At 41.8% G+C, this 20,261-nt stretch overlaps 1 protein-coding gene across 3 annotated transcripts in view; it reads left to right on the top strand.

Annotated features, from left to right (window-relative positions):
• The first annotated feature begins 3,395 nt into the window (after positions 1 to 3,395).
• Positions 3,396 to 20,261, top strand: part of CDK6 (cyclin dependent kinase 6) — a 232,631-nt gene continuing 215,765 nt past the window's right edge. Inside the window, exons 1-2 of one of the 3 annotated variants that reach the window (XM_060020528.1) lie at positions 3,396 to 3,468; positions 6,308 to 6,915. In XM_060020528.1, coding sequence (XP_059876511.1) covers positions 6,683 to 6,915 — 233 coding nt within the window. In that variant the 5' untranslated portion in view covers positions 3,396 to 3,468; positions 6,308 to 6,682. Of the gene's footprint in view, positions 3,469 to 4,780; positions 4,858 to 6,085; positions 6,196 to 6,307; positions 6,916 to 20,261 lie in introns of those variants that run through there. The other 2 variants (XM_060020529.1, XM_060020527.1) reach the window with 2 other exon arrangements.

Genomic DNA, 20,261 nt, shown 5'->3' on the forward strand with positions numbered 1-20,261 from the left:
ACTCCATGAAAACGGAATGTTTTCAATAGATAATAATGTTTGGTTTTTCTCCTTAAATTTTATAAGCTACTAACTCATTATTTTTCTTCATGGCAAATATCAAAACCTTTTCAAGTTCCACTGCTCAAATGAAATGCACTAGATAATGTGCAACAAGAAGAGAAAAATCCAGATCATCTCCAAATTGACAGGAAGCAATTTATTTAGAAGGTTGAACTTAAAAAATAATTAAGTCCAGAATTTTACAATTGAAAAAGTTGGTAGTACAATTGATTTTTTTCTAGGATATTTAGCAAATTTTCAATATTATATTTTAAAGACCCCCCCCCCCAAAAAAAACAGCTTGGAAATGCCTGGGTAGGGGTAAAGAATTATTCAAATCCATTGAATTATATTATGCTTTTTCTGTTAAAAAGTTTTTTATGGTAATTACTCAATAAAGGTAATGTTCACATACCCATATAAATCAAGTTAAAATGAAGGTAACTAATTTCAAAGTTACTAAACCAGAAAAGTTTTTTTATCAAGATGATAAACAGAACTTTATAGACCAAAAGTATAAATTTACATGGACCTCTAATTAGGATGATTGTGTAGTAGATTCTAGTAAAACCTCATTTCTGAGTTTCTAGAAAATGTATTTTATAAATCCAAATGGCTAATATAAATCAGAGATCATTTAGAATTAGATGTACATTATATAATTACTAATTTTAAACAAATTTCTTCTTAAAGTGTTAAAAATTTAATTCTGGTCTGTAATTTATATTTTTATTTTAGTGAAAACAAAAATTTACAGATATTTGGTATAAAATGTTCACACATAGAATATATCTCTTACGTGACACTAAGGAAACTTTTAGGGTAAGCTGCAACATCATATCTGGAAATAATTCCATGAATTCTAATTTTTAAAAAACTGTAAGATGATTTGCAGCTTTAGAATACCTGAGATGCAGTGTGAAAATACTGGTACAAATCACTATTCCAGAATGATGTATTCATTCATCAAAGACTCCTAAACAAAGGAGTCAGAATTTGGTTCACAGTTTATAAACTTTGTGCAAATTTTATTATGATAACCTGTTACCCACAGAGGAAGTTATCCATAAACAAAAACAATCTGGTATTTACTAATTTTATACAATCCATTGTAAAACTTCCTGGTCTGAAGTTTTAACCAACCTGGAGTTAATGTGAACCATAACCAGGGTGAGTGAACATGATAAATTAACAGTATCAGAGAAAGCAGATGACATAAAGAAAGGTAACACTCAGTAATAACATATATAATTAAATAAAGTTTCATGGTTTTTGACATAGCCCAAGTGATGTAGTAAGCTAAATCATGGAGTTTCTAATCCATCTATGGTTGTTACCAAATTCAGCAATTCAAAATGCAACCCAGTGTAGAAAAGACATTTTTCAGTTAATTTAAAAGATATTTACAGCTTAATATTTTTAAACAAATTATTTACTCAAATTCTTACAATCATTTGCTGGTTCCTATGACTATTTATTGACAATTATTTCTGAATTTTATAAATGTGTTAATTACCAGCAAGTAAATCTTGTTTTAAAAAGCATTGATAGTGTAAGCAATTATCAAAATGGAGGATTCCCATTTGTGTCTCTGGTTTAAAGTCTAATTAGTGATTTGTAGTGATCCAATATTTTATATAAATACAAAATCCAACAATTTGCTTTCTTAAGTCTGTAAGGTATATAAGATTATAGATATCTTTACACATACAAATTTTGTTCAGAAATTGGATTTCATTTTAGAAGATATGCTTCTAAACACAAAATGTATTTTATGAACTATCTTAAGCATAAAACCCACAATTATTCACTTTTATTTTTTAAGAATAAATTATTACAATGCATTGCAAAATATTCGCTAATGGAAATGCAACAATTTTTATTTACCTAACCTGTTACTTCACACTGTAGTACAGAATCAATTTTATAAAGCAAAAGTTTGATCTACTGTGCAGTCAGAAGATTTATAAGGTAGTGTTTTCAATTCCAACAGAATTTTTCTGGGTTTTAACTTTTCCACAGAGCACTGAAATAAATAAAATTTTTTAGGGTTTGCATTAAGATATTTAAAGGGTTTCAAGTATTCTACAGATAGAGATTTTGGAAAACACTGAATTCTTTCCAAAAAAATAGCTATTTTAAGTTTTGTTTTACATCACTGTAGAAAGTCTAGAAGACTTTTATTTTTCTCCAAAATCTCATTTTCACCTGAAATAACTGTATTCAGGTTTTCTCAGCAGGTAAAGTATACATTCTTACAAGGTTTCAAATTTCAGAATTCCAATAATGCATTTAAACTGAGCACCCACCGAATCGTGTTGTTTCCTCTTTGTGTGTGTGTGCGTGTGTGTCTATTACCTTGCAGTTCTGTTCTTTACAATCAATTTCAGGCTTTTTACCTCCCCAGAAATACCTTAGTGAACCCTCAGCATTTGCTAATCTCTTAATAATTGTGAACCGGCCAGCTCCTTCAAGTAGATCGTTAACCACAAGAGTGCCTGACAATTTCCAAGTCATATCCTCTGTCCAAAAGGAAAAGATAGGGCTTTGTGAGGCCGAAAGGAAGCGAAGGAAAACAAAACAAATGTAGCTCATGCTGAAAGTGAAAAGTGCTTGGACAGATTAGTATTTTCTTTTCTGCAAGGCGTCCTGCCAATTTTTTTTTTTAATAGAGAAGAGTTATTTTTTTGGTCTGATTTTTCAGTTTCTTGGAAAGTGTTGGTATTTACCATCCCCACCGGCCCCTCATAATTATTGTTGGTTGTTTTGTGTTTTTCCCATCCGTCTACATCACAGACTGCTGATACGCCCAGCCCGCCTCACTCTGTCAAAACCCCAACTCTGGGCGACCCTGGGTTTGGTAACTCCGCCGACTCCCGACGACACATCCCACTCTCCCTCTCACGCCTCTTATTTTAGTCGCAAGATCCCTCACTCCAGTTGCAGTGAAAGCCGGAAATTTTCATTGAACTCCCCCCTCTTTCTCGCCCCCCACTCGGAGCAGAGAGCTAGGGAGCGGGGAGGCTCAGAGCACAGCCGGGTCTCGGCCGCCTCCCCTCTCTCCGGAAGGCTTTAATTTGCACACTCGCTTGCCACTGAGAGCCGAGCCCCCAACCCCGCCGCCGGGAGGGTCTCCGGCAGAGTCAGCCTCCGGGGCCCCCAACCCCGCCCCCGTCGCCTCCCCGGCTCGGGCCCCGAGCGCCGGCCGGAGCCCCGCAGCCCCGTCCGCCCCCAGCGAGCGGCGCGGGCGGCGCCCTCCGCCGCCCCTCCTCCCTCCGCCGCAGTGCCCACCCCTTCGCCGAAGAGAGTGCTGGTAACTCCTTCCTCCAAGCCGGGTTACCTGCTCCGCGCCGCCGTGGACACGTGTGAAGGTCGGACTGATACCCGCAGCCCCTTCGCGAGGCCCGACGCGGCCGGGCCCCTCAGGTAAGGAGCTGTGCGCTCGGGTGGGTGGGCTGCGGGGTGGGGGGGAGGGTCCCCGGGGGAGATTTGGAGGCTTGGCCGGTGTCGGAGGCGAGGGTGGGTAGGGGGGACGGGGACCGGGTGGGGGGGGCGGTAGGTTCTCGGAATAGGCTTTGGTTAACCCCTTACGAACCGAGGCGCGGTAGTTATGGGGGCTAGTTTTGGGGAGCTAAAGGAGTTTCTCCTAATCCGGCCAGAGGACGCCAGATTAGGACGCCACACGAGGGACGACCCCCAACACCGAGATCCTGTGCCAGCTCACACATAGCCTTAAGCACAAACGCACCCACGAACACTTTTTATCCAGCTTCTTCAAACGGAACTCAAACTCCACTCGGAAACTCACATAATAATCCACATTTAGGGTTTAAAATGCACTGCTGTTGGGGACTCCATGGGGGAGAATGTGTTTCGGTGCCTTATGTTTATGTCCCCCGAAAGCTCGTTGAGGTACGGTGTGGGCTCCACCTTACCCACCAAGAGATAAATGTTAACGCAGACTTCTTGCTGGCAACCCCTGCGGGCGTGTTATGCACACTTAGAGGAGTGCACGCAGGCGGCCAGTGCCCAGGCTGGAAGCCCCGCAAGGATGCACGCTTGCTTTAGTTTCCCAGTTTACGTTTCTAATTTAAAATATCGAAGTTAAAACGCACGCCCCGGGGTGAGCACCTTCGGGCCCAGCACCGCGCCCGTCAGTGTGCACGTGGGCGCATCTACTTGTGCGCACACGCGGGAGTCGTGGTCCCCGGTGCGGCCTCTTGTCGCTGCGCTGGTGGCGACCCTTGCGGTGCTTGGCAGGCTTCGGGAGAGGCACATGAAGGATTTCATTGAGTGTGAAGACAGAGAGCAGAGACAGAAAGCAGAAGGAGGCGGCTGCAGCCTTTGTAGTCGCGGAGGAATGCGGAAATGTTGAAGCACTATGTCAAACTTTTTTGAAATGGGGTCAAGACACATTCAGCCAGCGTGGGAAAGCAACAACAACAACAAAAAAAAAGTGGAGGAGAGGGGGGGAAAAGGCACTGCTGCTCCCGTTTCTCTCCGCCGGAGCCTACAGTCCCGGGAGCGAGGGGGGAGAGCCGGGGCGGGCGGTGCGGGGCCAGGCGGGGGCAGCGGGCGCAGTTCCCTGCGGGGGTGGGACGTCCCCGACGCTTCCTTCGCTGCCGAGCGGCGGTCAGGACTGGGGAGCGGAGGGGAGGGGGGGCCGCGGGAGGGGGCGGGCTGCGCAGCCTGCGGCGGCTCCTCAGCTACCTGTGTGGCCCTCGGCCTGCCTCAGACCGCGGTGCTGGCTCTAGGGGCTCGTTCCTCGGCTCCCCCAGGATTCGCCTTCACCTTTTAAGGAGAGTTTTGAATAGAGTGAGTGTGAGGGTCTCTGCCCTCGCTGCGGGCCCCTCCGCCCGCAGGCCGTGGGGGTCGCGCATTTTGTTTCTATAATGCCTGGCAGAAGGCGACCGCGCCAGCGGTTGCCGGGCAGGTAATTCCGAGGTGCCCCGAGAATTTCGGACACGCGGCTGTAGTGGCGAATGTCCGGCCGAGGCCAAAGCGGCGGTGGGGAGGAGGTTCCCTGGGTCCTGGATTGCAGCCGAATGGGAAGGGATAGTGCGTCGTCCCCTACCCACCCCGCTTTGTTGTGTGGGGGGCTCCTGGGGGGGCCACTGGCTGCTGTTCGGACCCGGCCTTAAGCCGAAAGGGGAATGGAGCAGCCACCTCTGCTGCCTACTTTGGGGACGACCCTGGGAGTGGGGAAGGGTTCGCGAGTCCAGGCCTCAAGGGCGCAACCCCTTCTCACTTTCCCCTGGAGGCTCAGCATTTACTCCCCCCGCCCACCCCTTTTAAGGGGAGGCTGAGTTTTGCTCAGGTTCAATCGGTTGAAAATTTCTAGGCGAGTCACGGTTATGCTGCCTTCCTTCTGAAGTTGTTCTCCAAGGAGACGACAAGCTGAAGTGCGGTGAACACCTCTTTCTCCCACTCTTAGGGTCCCGTGGGCGACTTCCCACCCCACCCCCAGGGCCCTGTCGCTCACCCACCCCCGAGGAGCGGGAGCTCCAGCCCTCCCCGACCTGATGGGTCTCCACCAGGGAGGTCCTCTAGGTCGGAGGAAGAATTCCGCTTCCAATCCAGATTCCTTTACCCTAAAAAGACCATTTGTGTGTGCAAGTCGTTTTAAAATGTGTCCTCGTAGAAAAACTGAAAGTGGAAAGAAAGGAAGCAATTTCCGAGCAGATGTCTGACCACCCCTTCTCGCACACTCCCAGCTTCGGGTTACAGGGTCCTGGGAGCCCCCACCCACATTCTGCGGCCGCACACCAGTGGACCCGCGGTCTCTCCACACCAGGTTGTGCACGACCCCGAAACGCCCCACGGCATCCCAGGAGCCCCTCTCCCTGCACCTCCAGGCCTGGGCAGGCGGGGAGGGTAGCAGCACAGCACAATGATATAAGGATAAATATTAAGCTGTGACATTGACGTGCCCGGCGCCTCCCCTCCCCCGCGCTCCCGGCACACTCTGGGCTGCTTGGCACGCCCCCTCTCGTTCCACTGCGTCTCGCGCCCCGCGCTCATCCCCGAGGGGCCCCTGCAACCTCTCCGCGCGAAGACGGCTCCAGCTCTGCAGGGAAAGAAAAGTAACTTCGCTTTTCCCGGAGGAACCAGGAAGGATTAAGCGGCCTGGGAGAGGGCAGGAGCTCGCAGAGGGTAGCGAAGGGGGCTTCGTAAAGGAGGAGGAGGGGTGTCTACAGGAACCCCGAGGAAGGCGCCTGGGATGTCTGATTACACTTTCTTCTTGTCCCCCCGTCTTCTCTTTTAGGTGGAAGGACTGTGGAGTGAGACGCGCTCGGGCAAAGACTATGTAATCGCCTTGGTGCCTGTACAGAGGACTGAGCTTCGGGGAGGGAAGAGGAGGGATCGGCTTGCTCCTCGGCGACTCGGCAGGCGGAGTTTCGCAGCGGCGGCACCAGGCTTGTGCCCGCCCGCGGGGAGGTCGCTCCATCCAGCCCCGGCGGCCGCGAGAGTCCGAGCGCCGGACCGCGGTAGTCGGCGGGGGTGAGAGAGAGCGAGATCGAGCTCTAGGGCGCGAGGGAGCGGGCCGGGGGTCCGGGAGGAGGCGAGCAGCGGCCACGAGCGAGCCGAGCGCGCCCCCCGCCCGCCCCAGCGGCGCCGTGCCGGGCGGCGTCCGGGCGGCATGGAGAAGGACGGCCTGAGCCGTGCCGACCAGCAGTACGAATGCGTGGCGGAGATCGGGGAGGGCGCCTATGGGAAGGTGTTCAAGGCCCGGGACCTGAAGAACGGAGGCCGTTTCGTGGCGCTGAAGCGCGTGCGAGTGCAGACCGGCGAGGAGGGCATGCCGCTCTCTACCATCCGCGAGGTGGCGGTGCTGAGGCACCTGGAGACCTTCGAGCACCCCAACGTGGTCAGGTGAGCGGTGGAGCGGCGCCCGCGCCGTCTGCGGCCGCGCGCCGTGGGAGGGCCGGGACAGGGATCCTGGGGCCCACGAAGATTGAGGGGCGGGGGGGCGGCTAGGGAGGCCCGGCGCGACCCGTTGACCTTACCGAGTGAGAGTAAGTTTTGTCGACAGAGCCACGAGCCAGAGCCGGTGACCTTGCCAGACAGCGAACAGAAAGACAAGTCATAAAATGTGACCTGCGCAGGCCTCCTTGCCGCTGTGCAAGTTCTAAGTGTTTTCTCCCTGCCCACCCTGAAAGGGATCCAGAAAGATGGGCGTCTTTTAGGGACAGAACAGGCCAACCTGAGACGCGCCCCTCCAGCCCCAGCATGGTTTCCATGGCCATTGGGGGAATTTTTGAGAGAATGAGTGAGAGGTCTGAGGATATGGTGATGATTAGTAGAAAGAAAGCTTTATTGTCGGGGCCTAGTAGAAATAAGGTTTAAAAGTGCAGAAACTTTTAAGAATAGTTTTGCCAGTCACACCTACAGTTTCTTTTTATTAACGTTGCATAATAATAAGGATTTCTGATGGTCTGAGGACTTCAGTGCTGATGCCCAGTTTGTGTCATTTAAAAAATTTCTTCCCAAAATGTTACCTGTTTGCATTACTTTATGTCTCTGGGCCAGCATAGTCCTTAGACTCCTTCTCCAAAGGGTCAGATGTGAGTCCTGGTTGTGGAATCTTTATATTCTAAAGGTCCTGCCCTTGCTTTTCCTGGGTGGGTTGTGCTGGTGGGTGAGGAGGCACCAGTACTTATAGCCTCTCTTGTGTGGTAACCAGTATTAAACCAAAGTGTTTGTCGCTTAAGATATATGATGTTTTCTTAGTGATCCTGGAATTTCCCCATTGTGTGTTTGACATTGTGTGGTGTGTCATCCTTTTCTTTTTAAAACAGAGGTGCATAGTTTTAAGCTGAAAAGGAATGCCCAGAAACTTCTACAAATCAGGGTGTGATTTCACCTTTCTCAACTCCTAAGATAGTATGTTCCAAAAAGGAGGTCTTGAGGTCTTCTTCCTGTCTTCTCATCCGTCTAGGGGTTCTGTTCAACAAATATGTGTCTACTACTGTATGTGTGCTGTGGATGAAATTATGTAAATAAGCACAGCTAAATATTTTTGTAAAAAAGTCAAACAGTTTAACATTAGTCATCAAAGCGGAGAGACCCAAGGCTGACCTTTGAAATACCAAGCCCTCTATAGTTTCAGGGAGCCCAAGTGTCTACAGAATCTTCCTGGGAGGTTTCAGCTTGTCTCCTCTTATCCCAGGTTGGATGATTTGTGTTGTGCTTTGTTCCTGACACAGTCAGACTCAGGCTAGAAGGCAGCAAAGAATCATAAATACCTAAATAAAGTAGTAAATGGCTATAATGACAGGACCCTAATATACCTCTATTTTAGCCAGTAAAGAAGAGAGGGACAAAAGATAATGAGACTGAGGGAATCAGTGTTTTAGGAAGATGGGATTATAAATAAAAGCAATAGATAACCTTTTGTGTGTATGTTTTCTTTGTTGAAAAACAACAAAAACCCTTTTGGGGAGTCTTTTGTGATATTGGAGAGAAAAGTTAAGGGTACATTTTGTCCCCTGTAACTTAGTTATCTTCTTAGTGGAATCACCTAGACACTTCCCAAAGGGTGAATTCCACCACTAGAATTGTAGGTCCAAAGTTCTTGTTTTATTTTGTCTGTTACCTTTGGATAGTGTCCAGTTAAGGATGATTATCATGTATATAAATAAAATCATGTTCTTCCAATTGTAGCAGTGTTACAGAGGCACCCCGGTGTAACATCCTTTAAAAAACACAATTTATTCTTGTGACAGAGGAAGGTTGTTTTTGTCATTGTGCTGGTAGATTTTGGCTAATCCATCTTATTCTCTTGATTTAGTCTCTTGAGGTTGGCATGTCTTTACAGATTTCTAACTAACCCATGTCTTGGATTCTATACTGAGAAATTTTAGGAGACTATACTTACAAGTTGAAGACAAAGGCATCATTTTCTAAAACTATGTCACATGTTAAGTGGTGATGATGACATCTACCTCTTAAGAATTGTGAGGAGAAACTGAGATAGTGTATATGAAAACACTTTGTAAATTTAAGAATGCTTCAAATGTCCACATATTATTTGTGTTCAGGCAGGTTAGCGTGGCCCTTGCCATGGAGAAAGTTCCCAGTAAGGCCTCAGTTCACCTGACCTTTCCTGTAGAACAAGTCATACTCAAGCCCAGACATTACAGGCTCTGGAACCAAGAAGCTGCTTGAATATAATGAGACTGTAGTTTGTCAGAAAAGACCATCAGTCAAATGCCATGAAATTCAGTGACACTTCAGAAAATTATTGATGATGTCATCCTCACGAGCTGCAGATCTCCATTCCGTTTTGTTTCCTTCCTGTTTCTTCTCTTCCACTTCTGCCTTGGGGCAATTACTGGCCCCCATGACTTACTTAGCTGGACTAGGAATTCAGATTTTAGAGGATGCTGATATTTGTTCAGGCAGGATCAGGAAGTCAAGCACAGGTGACAACAAATTCTTTCCTTCCAAGGGAGAGTTGTCAAAGTTGGGCCCCCAAACCTGTCATTTATTGTTGTCCCGCAGGATCCGTTTTACAGTCCTATGGCTGGTTCTATAAAGGTTTCTTAAAAGGGCAGACGCCTTAATAAGTGCCTTCAAGTCCCAAGTAATTGATCATGATCATAGGCACCTCCCACAGATAGTTAAGCTTCTAAGCTTGAAGGAGCATAATAAACATATTCATTTTTCAAAAGTTTAAGATTTAATTTTGATGGATTTGCCCAAAAAACTGTCTTGTTATTGCTGGCACTGGTACTGCCTGCATGCACAGGGATGATAACTTGAAATTCTTGCTTACCTGTGCTTGATATATCCCAGGCCCAGGCTCGATCAGCCAGTCAGTGTCTGGGATGTAGACTTACTTGTATTTTGCAGTTGGTAATCCCAAATCCTGGAGACTTTGCCAGAATCACACTTCAGTATCAGCTTACATTAGAGCTTCTGCACTCCACAAACGAATCCTATTTTACATTCTGAACTAAATATATATAATAGATAAAGTAATATGTTTTATCAGCAATCTATTCATTCATCAAATATTTACTGAGGGCCCAGTATTTGCCAGACACTGCTGGAAGCTGGGGATACATCAGTGAACAAGTCAAAAAAGTCTCTGCATTTACAGAACTTAACCTTGTAATGGGATGAGCAGTTCTTTTATCTTTTTAAAAATTCAGTTCTCTTTATTTCCATTGGCTTGTTTTGCTATATTTAAGCTAACCATTTTTTTCAGAGCAACTAATATTTGTGGTAATTTGGTTACCCTGAATTTGCTGATTGAATAGTTAGATAACTAAAACACTAATCAGAATCAAATGCTTTTGGGGGATTAAATTTCACTTTAGGCACAAACAAAGAGATCAGTATAAGAAGATGTTGACATGTAATTAATAGATATAGATACGAACATTTGAACTCCACTTACTCAACAAGGATTTAGGAAGGGACCTAATGTTTAAAAAACGTGGGGTTAGGTGCTAGGAAAGATACTTGGGTAAATCATACCTGGCTACTCCTCCCAAGTAATTCCCCTGTTTTTGAAGAAGTAAGATGATCATCATAACCCCCGATACATGATAGTATCATGTCACTACAAAGTCCTGGTAAGTGCTATCAGTGTTGTCTCCAGGGATTAAATTTGTTAGTGTAGCAGTAAAGGTAATTCAAATTCAAGTACTGGTTCATGAAACTACAACTCATGGTATTTCAGTGAGTAAACTTGTGTCTAAATATGTTAAATCATGATTATTAGTATATTTAATCACTGCTTAAAAACGCCAGAAAAATGCGTGCAGCTCAATGATTATTAGGTCATAACCTCAGGTGGGTTAGTTCATGGGAATCCTTCTGAATAAAAGTGTTGTTTTGTAGGTGAATAATATGTTTATTAGGGCTTGTCTCAGTGAAGGCAGGAAAAGCAGGAGTTTAAATTGCCTTTTTAAATGTCAGTATGTGGAAAGTATGTTTGGTCTTTCATTCTCTAACAGTTCCTGAGAAGGTCCCAATTTATTGAGCTTATTTAGTAAATACACATTTTCACAATGATGTTCTGCCCATTCCTTGTTCCTGCAGAACTTGGTAGTGCTGAATTGTTGCCATTGATTGCACTGTATCCTTTTTTTTTTTTTTTTTTTTTTTTTTTTTTGCTGTACGCGGGCCTCTCCCTTCTCCCGTTGCGGAGCACAGCCTCCGGGCGCGCAGGCTTAGCGGCCATGGCTCATGGGCCCAGCCGCTCCGCGGCATGTGGGATCTTCCCAGACTGGGGCACGAACCCATATCCCCTGCATCGGCAGGCGGACTCTCAACCACTGCGCCACCAGGGAAGCCCTGCACTGTATCCTTTTCACACAACTATTATCACCATGGAATTACTAGAAGTTTTCTATCAAGGAGAAAATGGCTTCTAAAAGGGAAACTTGTATAAATGTGAATATCTTTTGGTGTATTTTCTTATGTTTAAGACAAGGGTAAATGGATATCTATGAAAATAGACTCCTTGTTAAAAGTAAATTACCCTTAAAAAAATATGCCTCACTATTGATGATTTTCTAGGAATGTTTTTTAAGAACAAAACATCCAGTACTCACACTGTGTCGTTGGAAACTCATGAATATTAGGGTTGAAAGATACTTTGGAAGTCTTTCAACCCTTTTATATTATAGATAAAGAACCTAAAGGCCAGAGATCAGGCAGCTTGTCTGTCATGCCATTTTAAAGTCATTGACTTTCTTTAAAATCTGAGTAGAAATTTTAAAATAATTCTTTTTGTTTGGTGGAAGAAGTTAACTCAAGTGAGTACATTTCTAGTTCGGAAAATATGAGCTATATGTAGACAAAGGTGATAGTTTGCCAGGAATAAATGACATATCAACTCAGGAAATTCCTGAATTCTGCAGTATGCCTTACTGAAGTAAATCTGTAAAAAGTGTGATGATTATCCATTAAATTCTGCTTTTAAGGAAGTTGGGTAATAACTATGATTATTTAAATAGCTGGAGTTAAATAATAAGATGGGTAAATAATGTAGTTAAATAATTAAGTAATAATATTGAATTCATTTTAGACAGAATAGTTAAAAACATCTAAATGCTTGGTACTCGTCATATGAGTGAGCTATTACATAATGCAGCTCTGGCATCTAATACCCATTTAGTGAAATAAATACCATAATACTTGAAAATTAGGTAGCATAACAACCTCTAGACACCTAAGCAAATATGTTTTACCCATGCTTCTTGAAGAACTAGTAACACGATTTCTATTTCTTATGAAGTTCAGATAAGCTTCTCAGTCTTCTTAGGAAAGAAATTAATTGTGAGCTTCCTGCTGTGGGAGAACATAGCAGGGATGAAATCTGGGTGCAGGAGGAGTGGCAGTAGAAGAAGGTAGTATTGGTAATGTTGGGCTATGTTCAAGGGCCAGGAGGTAGCACTGAAAATGGACACAGGTGGTTGGTAACAAGCCTGCCTATGTAAAGGTTACCATTTGAGTGGTGTTCTGTAGATGCTAAGTCTGCTGGGACAGGCAGGTGAGCAGTCAGAGGGAGGAGTTTTATAAGAGCCACTGGGCAGTTGTTTTGAATGTCACCAGTGTGCTGCCATACTTGATTTTGTTTTACCAGCTGCACGTGTAACTGCTCTCCACTGAGGTGAAATAAAGGCATCTTAAGGCATGTGGCAGGAATCTGTGTGAGTGTGCAGTAGTAGCCTGGAAGTCCATTTGGGATGGAATCATTATTAAACACTTAGTAGTTTACCTAAATTTGGACGGTAACTGACTTTGTCATTTAAGTAGCCGTTTTAATTATTGATTCCTGTTTACCCTTCCTAAAGGATTTTAGTTCAGTAGAGTTAGAATCACAGTATAAGAATTTTTTCATTGAAGAGGGTCTTAGGTTTAACCTAAACCAACCCCCTTTGGCCTGTGTAGGAATTGTTTTGTAAATGCATAAAAGAATTGTCGTATTTTTAGTCAGCTATTTTATTCCTTAGTTATATGCATTGTAGATACAAACTGAGGATGACTAAGGTTCAAACGCAGGTTTATATCCAGTGTTAACAGGACAGGATGACTAATAGTCACTGTATATTAGAAAACATTCCTTTGGGAGAGAAAAGTATTTTCTGTTTAATGATTTTATGTTTGCTGACTTGAAGACAAGGATTGCATGTATCTTTTATATTCCTGAATAGCAGTGTCCGTACTGTTAGTTGCCCAATATGTTTCCTGAATGAATGATGTAGAATAAATTATAGACCCCTTAGATGAGAACTTTTCATCCTTTTAGAGTTGCGTATAGCATGAGTAGGTATCTCCGCCTAACACTGGGAGATTATTGGTATTAACTGTACAGTATCTGTATACCAAGGCTGTATAATAAGAGCATTCAAATACTTATTGATATTTTAAATTTTCCCTGTGACTGTCCATTTCTTCATCTTTAGTACTAGCTTCAACTTTGATAGGATTTCCTTGTGTTCTTCGTGTGCATTTGCTGCATGTATCCTACAGTCAGACTGACTAATCCATTTCCCCTACATATATATGCTCCTTGCCATCACCTCTTCGACTTTAGTTGGGGCTGATCTCAGAATGTGTACACAGTGTTCCTCCCTGTACCACTCTTTCCACCTGTTGAAGCATCTGTCAGAACCAAGCTCTAATGCCACCTTTTTGTGTGTGTGGTGTACTCCTTAATACCTTCATTTGGATAAAATTTCTGCTTCCTTTGAACCCTGACAACTTTGGCCCTCCCTTATGGCACTTAGTCTATGTCTGCTCTTTAATATTATTATGTCTGTTATGTAAGATATAATATTAATCTTCCCCCCCACCCGCCATTTTCCACACCCCAGCTGTGAGCTCCTTGAGGCAGGGAATGTGTTTTGGGTCATGTCTGTTTACATTCTACATCCAGTGGAAATAAATGAACAAGTGAATGAAATAATGGAAAGGACGTCCAGTTACTGAGTAAGGCACCACGTGGATTATTTCCATCACATGCATGTTAATACTAAGGAGTGTCAAATAAAGAGGGAAAATGGATCTGTATATTGGGTTATGCTTACTTGGTTTCCTGGGAATAATAAATACTGAAAAGAGAAAGTTTCATTTTTGTTTTATTCCAATCTTTATAGTTTATCTTAAAGTGAGTTTTAAAATTTAAGTAATTCCCATAGTTAACTGTACAGTCTTGGACTTAATTTACATACCGTAGAGAAGACATTAACATTAGGAAATGTGCACACATCCAGTAAAAGTTGAAAACGGTTTGCACATCTTTTAATGTAATAACGTATTCTGGATACACTTTAATCAATTGCTTGAATTCTTCTACTTTTTTCCCCCACTAATTTGGCTTTCTGTACTGGAAAAACCCTTGTTTTCTTGTTCCTTGCTGTATCCCAGGCACTTAGCGTGATGGCCAGCATCTTGTAGCCCAGAATAAATATCTGTGAATGAAGGAATGAGTATGTGCCATCTAGGAATTCAGAATTGATTTTTTTTTAGTCAGAATTGGGTAATAATGTCTGAAAGCATATGTTAGATCTATAGCTTTCAACAAGTATTTATTGATTATCTGCCGTATTAAGCATTTTGTTAAACTTGATTGACAGTGATTACAGAAAGTACCTACATCTTGAAATGTTTACCCCCAAAATGGTATTAACTCTGAAATTTGTTTCAAAATGGGGTAGAGCTGAAACAAGCTGAACATTGTTGAAGCTGTGGAAATTCTTTATACTATTCTCTCCTCATTTGTATATATTTGAAATTTTCCATTGTAATAAGTTTAAAATATGTTCCCAGTCAGGGACTAAGAGAATAATTGATTCTATTCTGACTCTTCTATTAGCTGAGTGACCTGGAGTTTCCCACAATAAAATAGAAATTATTACAACTCTTTTGACCTGAGAGTTACTATGATCAAATGGAATTATGTTTATGAAGGTCAAATATTACACAAATATAAGATATTAACAAAACAAATTCTGCCCTTGAGTAGTTTATAATTTTGTGGAGGAAACTGACATGTACACAGATATCTGTATTGCTGATTGGTAGTGCTTTCATCCCCCCCACACACACACACAATGTGAAAGTATGAATGGAACTAAGTATTTCTGAAAAGTATTGGATTTATAGTAATTATAGTAAAGTACAATCTTTAATCTATGTATTGGTAATTTGTGTCGCCTTTACCCAATACTGTATCCTATTCACTAATGGATTTATTGTGGGCAGGTCTGAGGACATAGCACTCCTGAGAACACATTGTCAAAATTGTTGGGAGTTTGATGATTTCTTTTTTATTTCACTATTCAAATTAACTCAAAGAGGAGTTGAATTCTTTGTTCGTTCTTTCTCCCTCTCTTTTTTAATTTCAAAATCTCAAACAGAATTATTCCTTTTGAGGTTACGCATTGGAATTGCTGCTTGTTTGTTTTCTGAGGCTCTTATGGCATGACTGCCTTATGACATTTCAAATTTCGTTTCATATATTCTGTGTTTAAGTCATTAAGACCTGTCCACAGAAAGGAAGCAGTTCTGTTTCAGGGGCAGTAATCTCTAGTGAAATATATTTTTTATTTTGTTTCCTTTGATTGCTAAGTAATCTCAAAATTTTCTGTGTTAGGTATTCCTAATGATTAGTATAAAACATTTACTTTTCCTAAAATGTTTTCTTTTTAGAAGGTATAAAAGTGTAAAGTTGGGAACGTTAACACTTAACCCTGTTCAGCAGCAGAACAAGAAAAACAAAAGACGTCTTTGCATTTAAAATTTTAGGTTATTGTCTCTGACCAATACATTTTAAAACTTTCTGGTGGAAATCAAGAAACTATCTGAGTAGTTTCAAGCTGAGAGTTTTAGATGATGTCATCTACGTTCCAACTGTGTAGAATCACCTAAAGAAGTTATTAAATAGCCTTGGGTAAAAATGAGATGTTTTCTTGTTGAGCCATAAGAAAGCAAGAGATAGATTTAGAGATTGGGCTAGAATGGACTGTTGTTGCTGATCATGAATGAAGTGTATTTAAATTATGGAAGTCCCCTTAAAGAACTAGGACAGCATCCCTTCTTTGAAATAACACACTTCTTACATATTAAGACACAAAAAAGAGTTGCGACATCCTTTTAGGCATTACAAATTATTTGAAGCCCGTGAAGTTTAATCAGTCATAATTTAGCTAACCAAGAGTTCATTAGACTAGAACTTAGGGTTGATGATGCCAGTTGGGTCCTCAACTAAACCAGTTAGTTTTGCAAAGAGAAAAAGATTGACTCAGAGGGATGGGATTGGTTTCCAGAACTATACAAAAGCATGGTTGATTCGGTGGTACCAATTCCTGATCCTAGAAAAACAGGATTTTTGAGATGAGTCAAGAGTCGCATCTTTGTTTATGAAAAACGGTATAGTTTTTTTTTTTTCCCACTTTAGTTGATGAAATAAAATTGAGAGGTGAAACCATCATTAGGCCAGTAGAGAATGGTCAAGAGATGTATCTTATGAACTGAAAGGACCACATGCTCATTAAAAGGAGGGAAGAATGTGGCAGAAGATGAGCTAAGTTGGGGTAGAGGTGAGAGAGAGTGTATGGTGAAGATGTAAAACAGTGACAGAACCTGGCATTGCTTACGTAAATCTGAATTTTCTTAGACTTCAAAATTTGAAACCTAGTGATCTGAAAGTAGATGAAAATTCTGGCACGTTTGGAAAGACCACAGCCAGTGCTTGTTGAATAAGTAAACTCAGACTATCATTCTTTTAATTCCATAATGATAAAAATGTCATAGTTGTCTGATTGCTTTTTCTTGGGAGCCTTATTTTAGCCATCTTTACATTGTCCATTGTGCCTCGCACTCAAATATGTTGAAGTAATGCATGAATTAATACAGAATGTAAGTTACCCATTAGAACATAAGCTCCATGAGAGCAGGAAGTTTTGTCCATTTTGTTCAGTGCTTTTATCCTCAATATCTAGAACAGTGCCTGGCACATAAATATCTGTTGAGTGACTTACTGAATAATTAAACTGGGAGCAAAGGTTACTCTTTCACACAAGTTTTATGAGAGTAAAAGTGTATATTAACACCAAAATTTAGCACATATGTTATTTTTCTATTCACTCATTAGTATTGCATTTAGAACTCTAGGATTATATAGTCTCTAATAATTATAGTAATAAATTGGATTATGACTTAGCGATTAGGAGTTATTTAATAATTTAATGATTAGCAAGTAGACTGGACACTAAGATATATCCTCTCTGAACTAATTCTTCTGATGTTTTCATTCAATTATGAACATAATTTTATATAAACAGTATTAACTGGCATTTTATATGGTTGCATCATTTGCGGCAGAATTGACTTAGATGTTTTGGTGGGAATTTTAAGACATAGTTTCAGATTCTCTGGGTTGTGAAATTTTATAAAAAGGATTGACATACATTCTCTTAAAGAGTTTGACATAAGTTGTAAAGTCGTCGTATAAGCGTCTGTAGCTGTCCTCACAAGTGGCTAGTCCCATCGTGAACCTTGTCCCAATACTCCTGTTTGGTGCTGCCATTCCAAGCACCTTTCTTTTCTGCTTAGATCAGTTGATTATCATCATCTAAGGGGTCTGACATTACTTAGTTATGACTACTACTACTACTAATAATAATAATGGAAAGAAAAGGAGAAAAAAGCGAAAGAGGAAGGAAAAAAGGGAAGAATGGAATGGAATAGAATACGGAAAGATAGAATAGGATGAAAATCTGTGGTGGTCCCAGTCGATTGTCAGGTGTGTTGCAAGGAGTTGTTACTAAAGTAGAATACCAAGGGAGTCGTTTGTCGTTTTTTATTTAAAGTAATTACATTTTCTGTTAAAGAAATTGTTCTGATAAATATTGCTGTGTAGTAAATTAGCCCAGAATTTAGGGGCGTAAAACAACCATTTTCTTATGTTCAAGGATTCAGTGGCTGGGGAACAGAGCACAGTGAGAATGGTTTATCTTTCTGACGTCTGAGGCTTCAGCTGGAGTTGACACAGCAGCTGGGGGTTTGATTCATCTTGAGATGATGTCTTCATTCTCAAGTCTGGTGTTCATGCAAGCTGGTTGATGTAGGCTAGGACCTGAGCTGGGGCTGTGGATCAAAGCAACTACACCTTGCCTCTCCTTGTGTCCTGGGCTTCCTCTCAGCATCAAGGCTGCAGAGTAATTGGACTTACATGAAGACTCATGGCTCCAAAAGCCACTCAGTGTCCTTAGGAACAGGCAATGTTACTTTTGCCATGTTCTGCTGGTTAAAAGTGAGTTCAAAGCCCCACAGATTCAAGGGGATGGGACATACACCATCTCTTATTAGAAAATGTTGAAGAATTTGTGCCCTCCCTTTTTTGGTAATCATGACGTTCGCGCTTGGTGATTAGTGTAGAAGAGTATGTGATAAAAAAGCAAGGCTCCTGTCCCACCTATCCCTATTCCCAGTACTCAGATACAACTACTTTTAACTCTATTTTTGGTGCTTCTGATAGTTCCTTTGCCCGTAAATCCAGATAATATGCTATGCTCTATTTCTTTTTCTTCTTTTTTTTTGGCGGTACGCGGGCCTCACTGTTGTGGCCTCTCCCGCTGCGGAGCACAGGCTCCGGACGCGCAGGCTCAGCGGCCATGGCTCACGGGCCCAGCCGCTCCGCGGCATGTGGGATCTTCCTGGACCGGGGCACGAACCCGTGTCCTCTGCATCGGCAGGCGGACTCTCAACTACTGTGCCACCAGGGAAGCCCGCTATGCTCTATTTCTTGATATCTAAACTTCAGATAATAACTATTGACTTCCTACTCGGAAAGATGAAGATTTAGCTCATCAGTACTACTCCCTGTTTATCTCCCTAATGTTTTGTTATATAGGGATATTTTTATTTTTTATAATGATTTAAAATAATATCTTTAAACATCATTCTTTTGTTCTTTCTCTTTTGATAGTATCTCTTGATCCAGCATTTAGTAAGAGAAGAATTTTTTATTTCCCTAACCTTTCCTCTACCTTTGTAACTCCCTTTAACATCACAACTTCTATCAGCTACTTTGCTGGAGTTGTTAAACATTTGCATTCTGTTTTGCAACCACAAGTGTAGGTTCAATGTTATAACCCTATGAGGCTGAAGGAGTCCTTCTTTCTTAAATAAATACATCTGGATTCTCGTTTCTTATTCTGCATCACTTTTAAAAAATTACGCCCTATTTTAGTGTACTGCTTTTTCAAACCATGACTTTTTTGCGTTGCTTTGTTTTTCCTGGAGTTTATAGTTGCCTTTCTGTTTTTCTTGTACTGCTTGCCTTTATCACAGCCTAAACGTTTTCTTTTCAAATACTTCATCATACCGTCTGTTTCTGTTGAATTGCCCCATTTCCTGAAGTTTCTCTGAAGTTTTGGTTTACTTTGGGTTGGTTATTTACAGGCTTGATGAACAGTTGTCTTCCTGGGACTTTGTTTCACTACTCCTCTGACTTTGAGCCACTCATTGCTGCATCCTGTCTCTTCCTCTAGTGATTCACACCCTTCTTTTGCTAGTGCACATTTGTGAGTAACTTCCTAAGAAATTGTTTATGGGAGGTAGACTTTCTGAATCCTCACCTATTTGGAAACATCTTTGTTGAACCTCTCATTAGATTATTACTTGACTGTTTTTAGAAATCTAGGATGAAAAATTTTGCCACAGAACATTGCTCTCTCTGTATTCAGTGTTGCCAATGAGAAATCATCTACCAATATGATTTTCTAATTAGTTTTTAGTGATTTTTTTTGTCTGGAAGCTGCTAGGCTGTGTTCTTCAGAAATATGTGACTAGGCGTGGTGCTTTTTTAAGTTCAACTTGCTGGGCATTCCTTGGGATCTTTCTATGTGCGTATTTATTTTATTTTTAAAATACTTCTTTCTCTATTTGTCCTGTTATTTCTTTCTGAGTTTCTCCTGTTAGTCAGATGCTGTCTTTCAGTTGGGACCTCTAAGTCTCTTAAAGGTCAGTCTTACAGATTGACCTCTGTGTCTCTTACCTTCTTTTCCTCTATTTTCTAATTATTCTATTTTTTTTGGTTTTGCTTTGCTCTATTCTAAAGAAATCTTCTATATTATTTTCTAAACATCCATTGACTTTACATTATTTGCGGTTATATTTTTAACCTCACACCATCGTTTTTGTTGTTCTCTGCTTGTTTTTTTTTTTTTTTTTTTTTAAGCATCCATTTTATG

The sequence above is a fragment of the Delphinus delphis genome, chromosome 9, assembly GCF_949987515.2.
Source record: "Delphinus delphis chromosome 9, mDelDel1.2, whole genome shotgun sequence".
In the NCBI taxonomy this organism is placed as follows: Eukaryota; Metazoa; Chordata; class Mammalia; order Artiodactyla; family Delphinidae; genus Delphinus; species Delphinus delphis.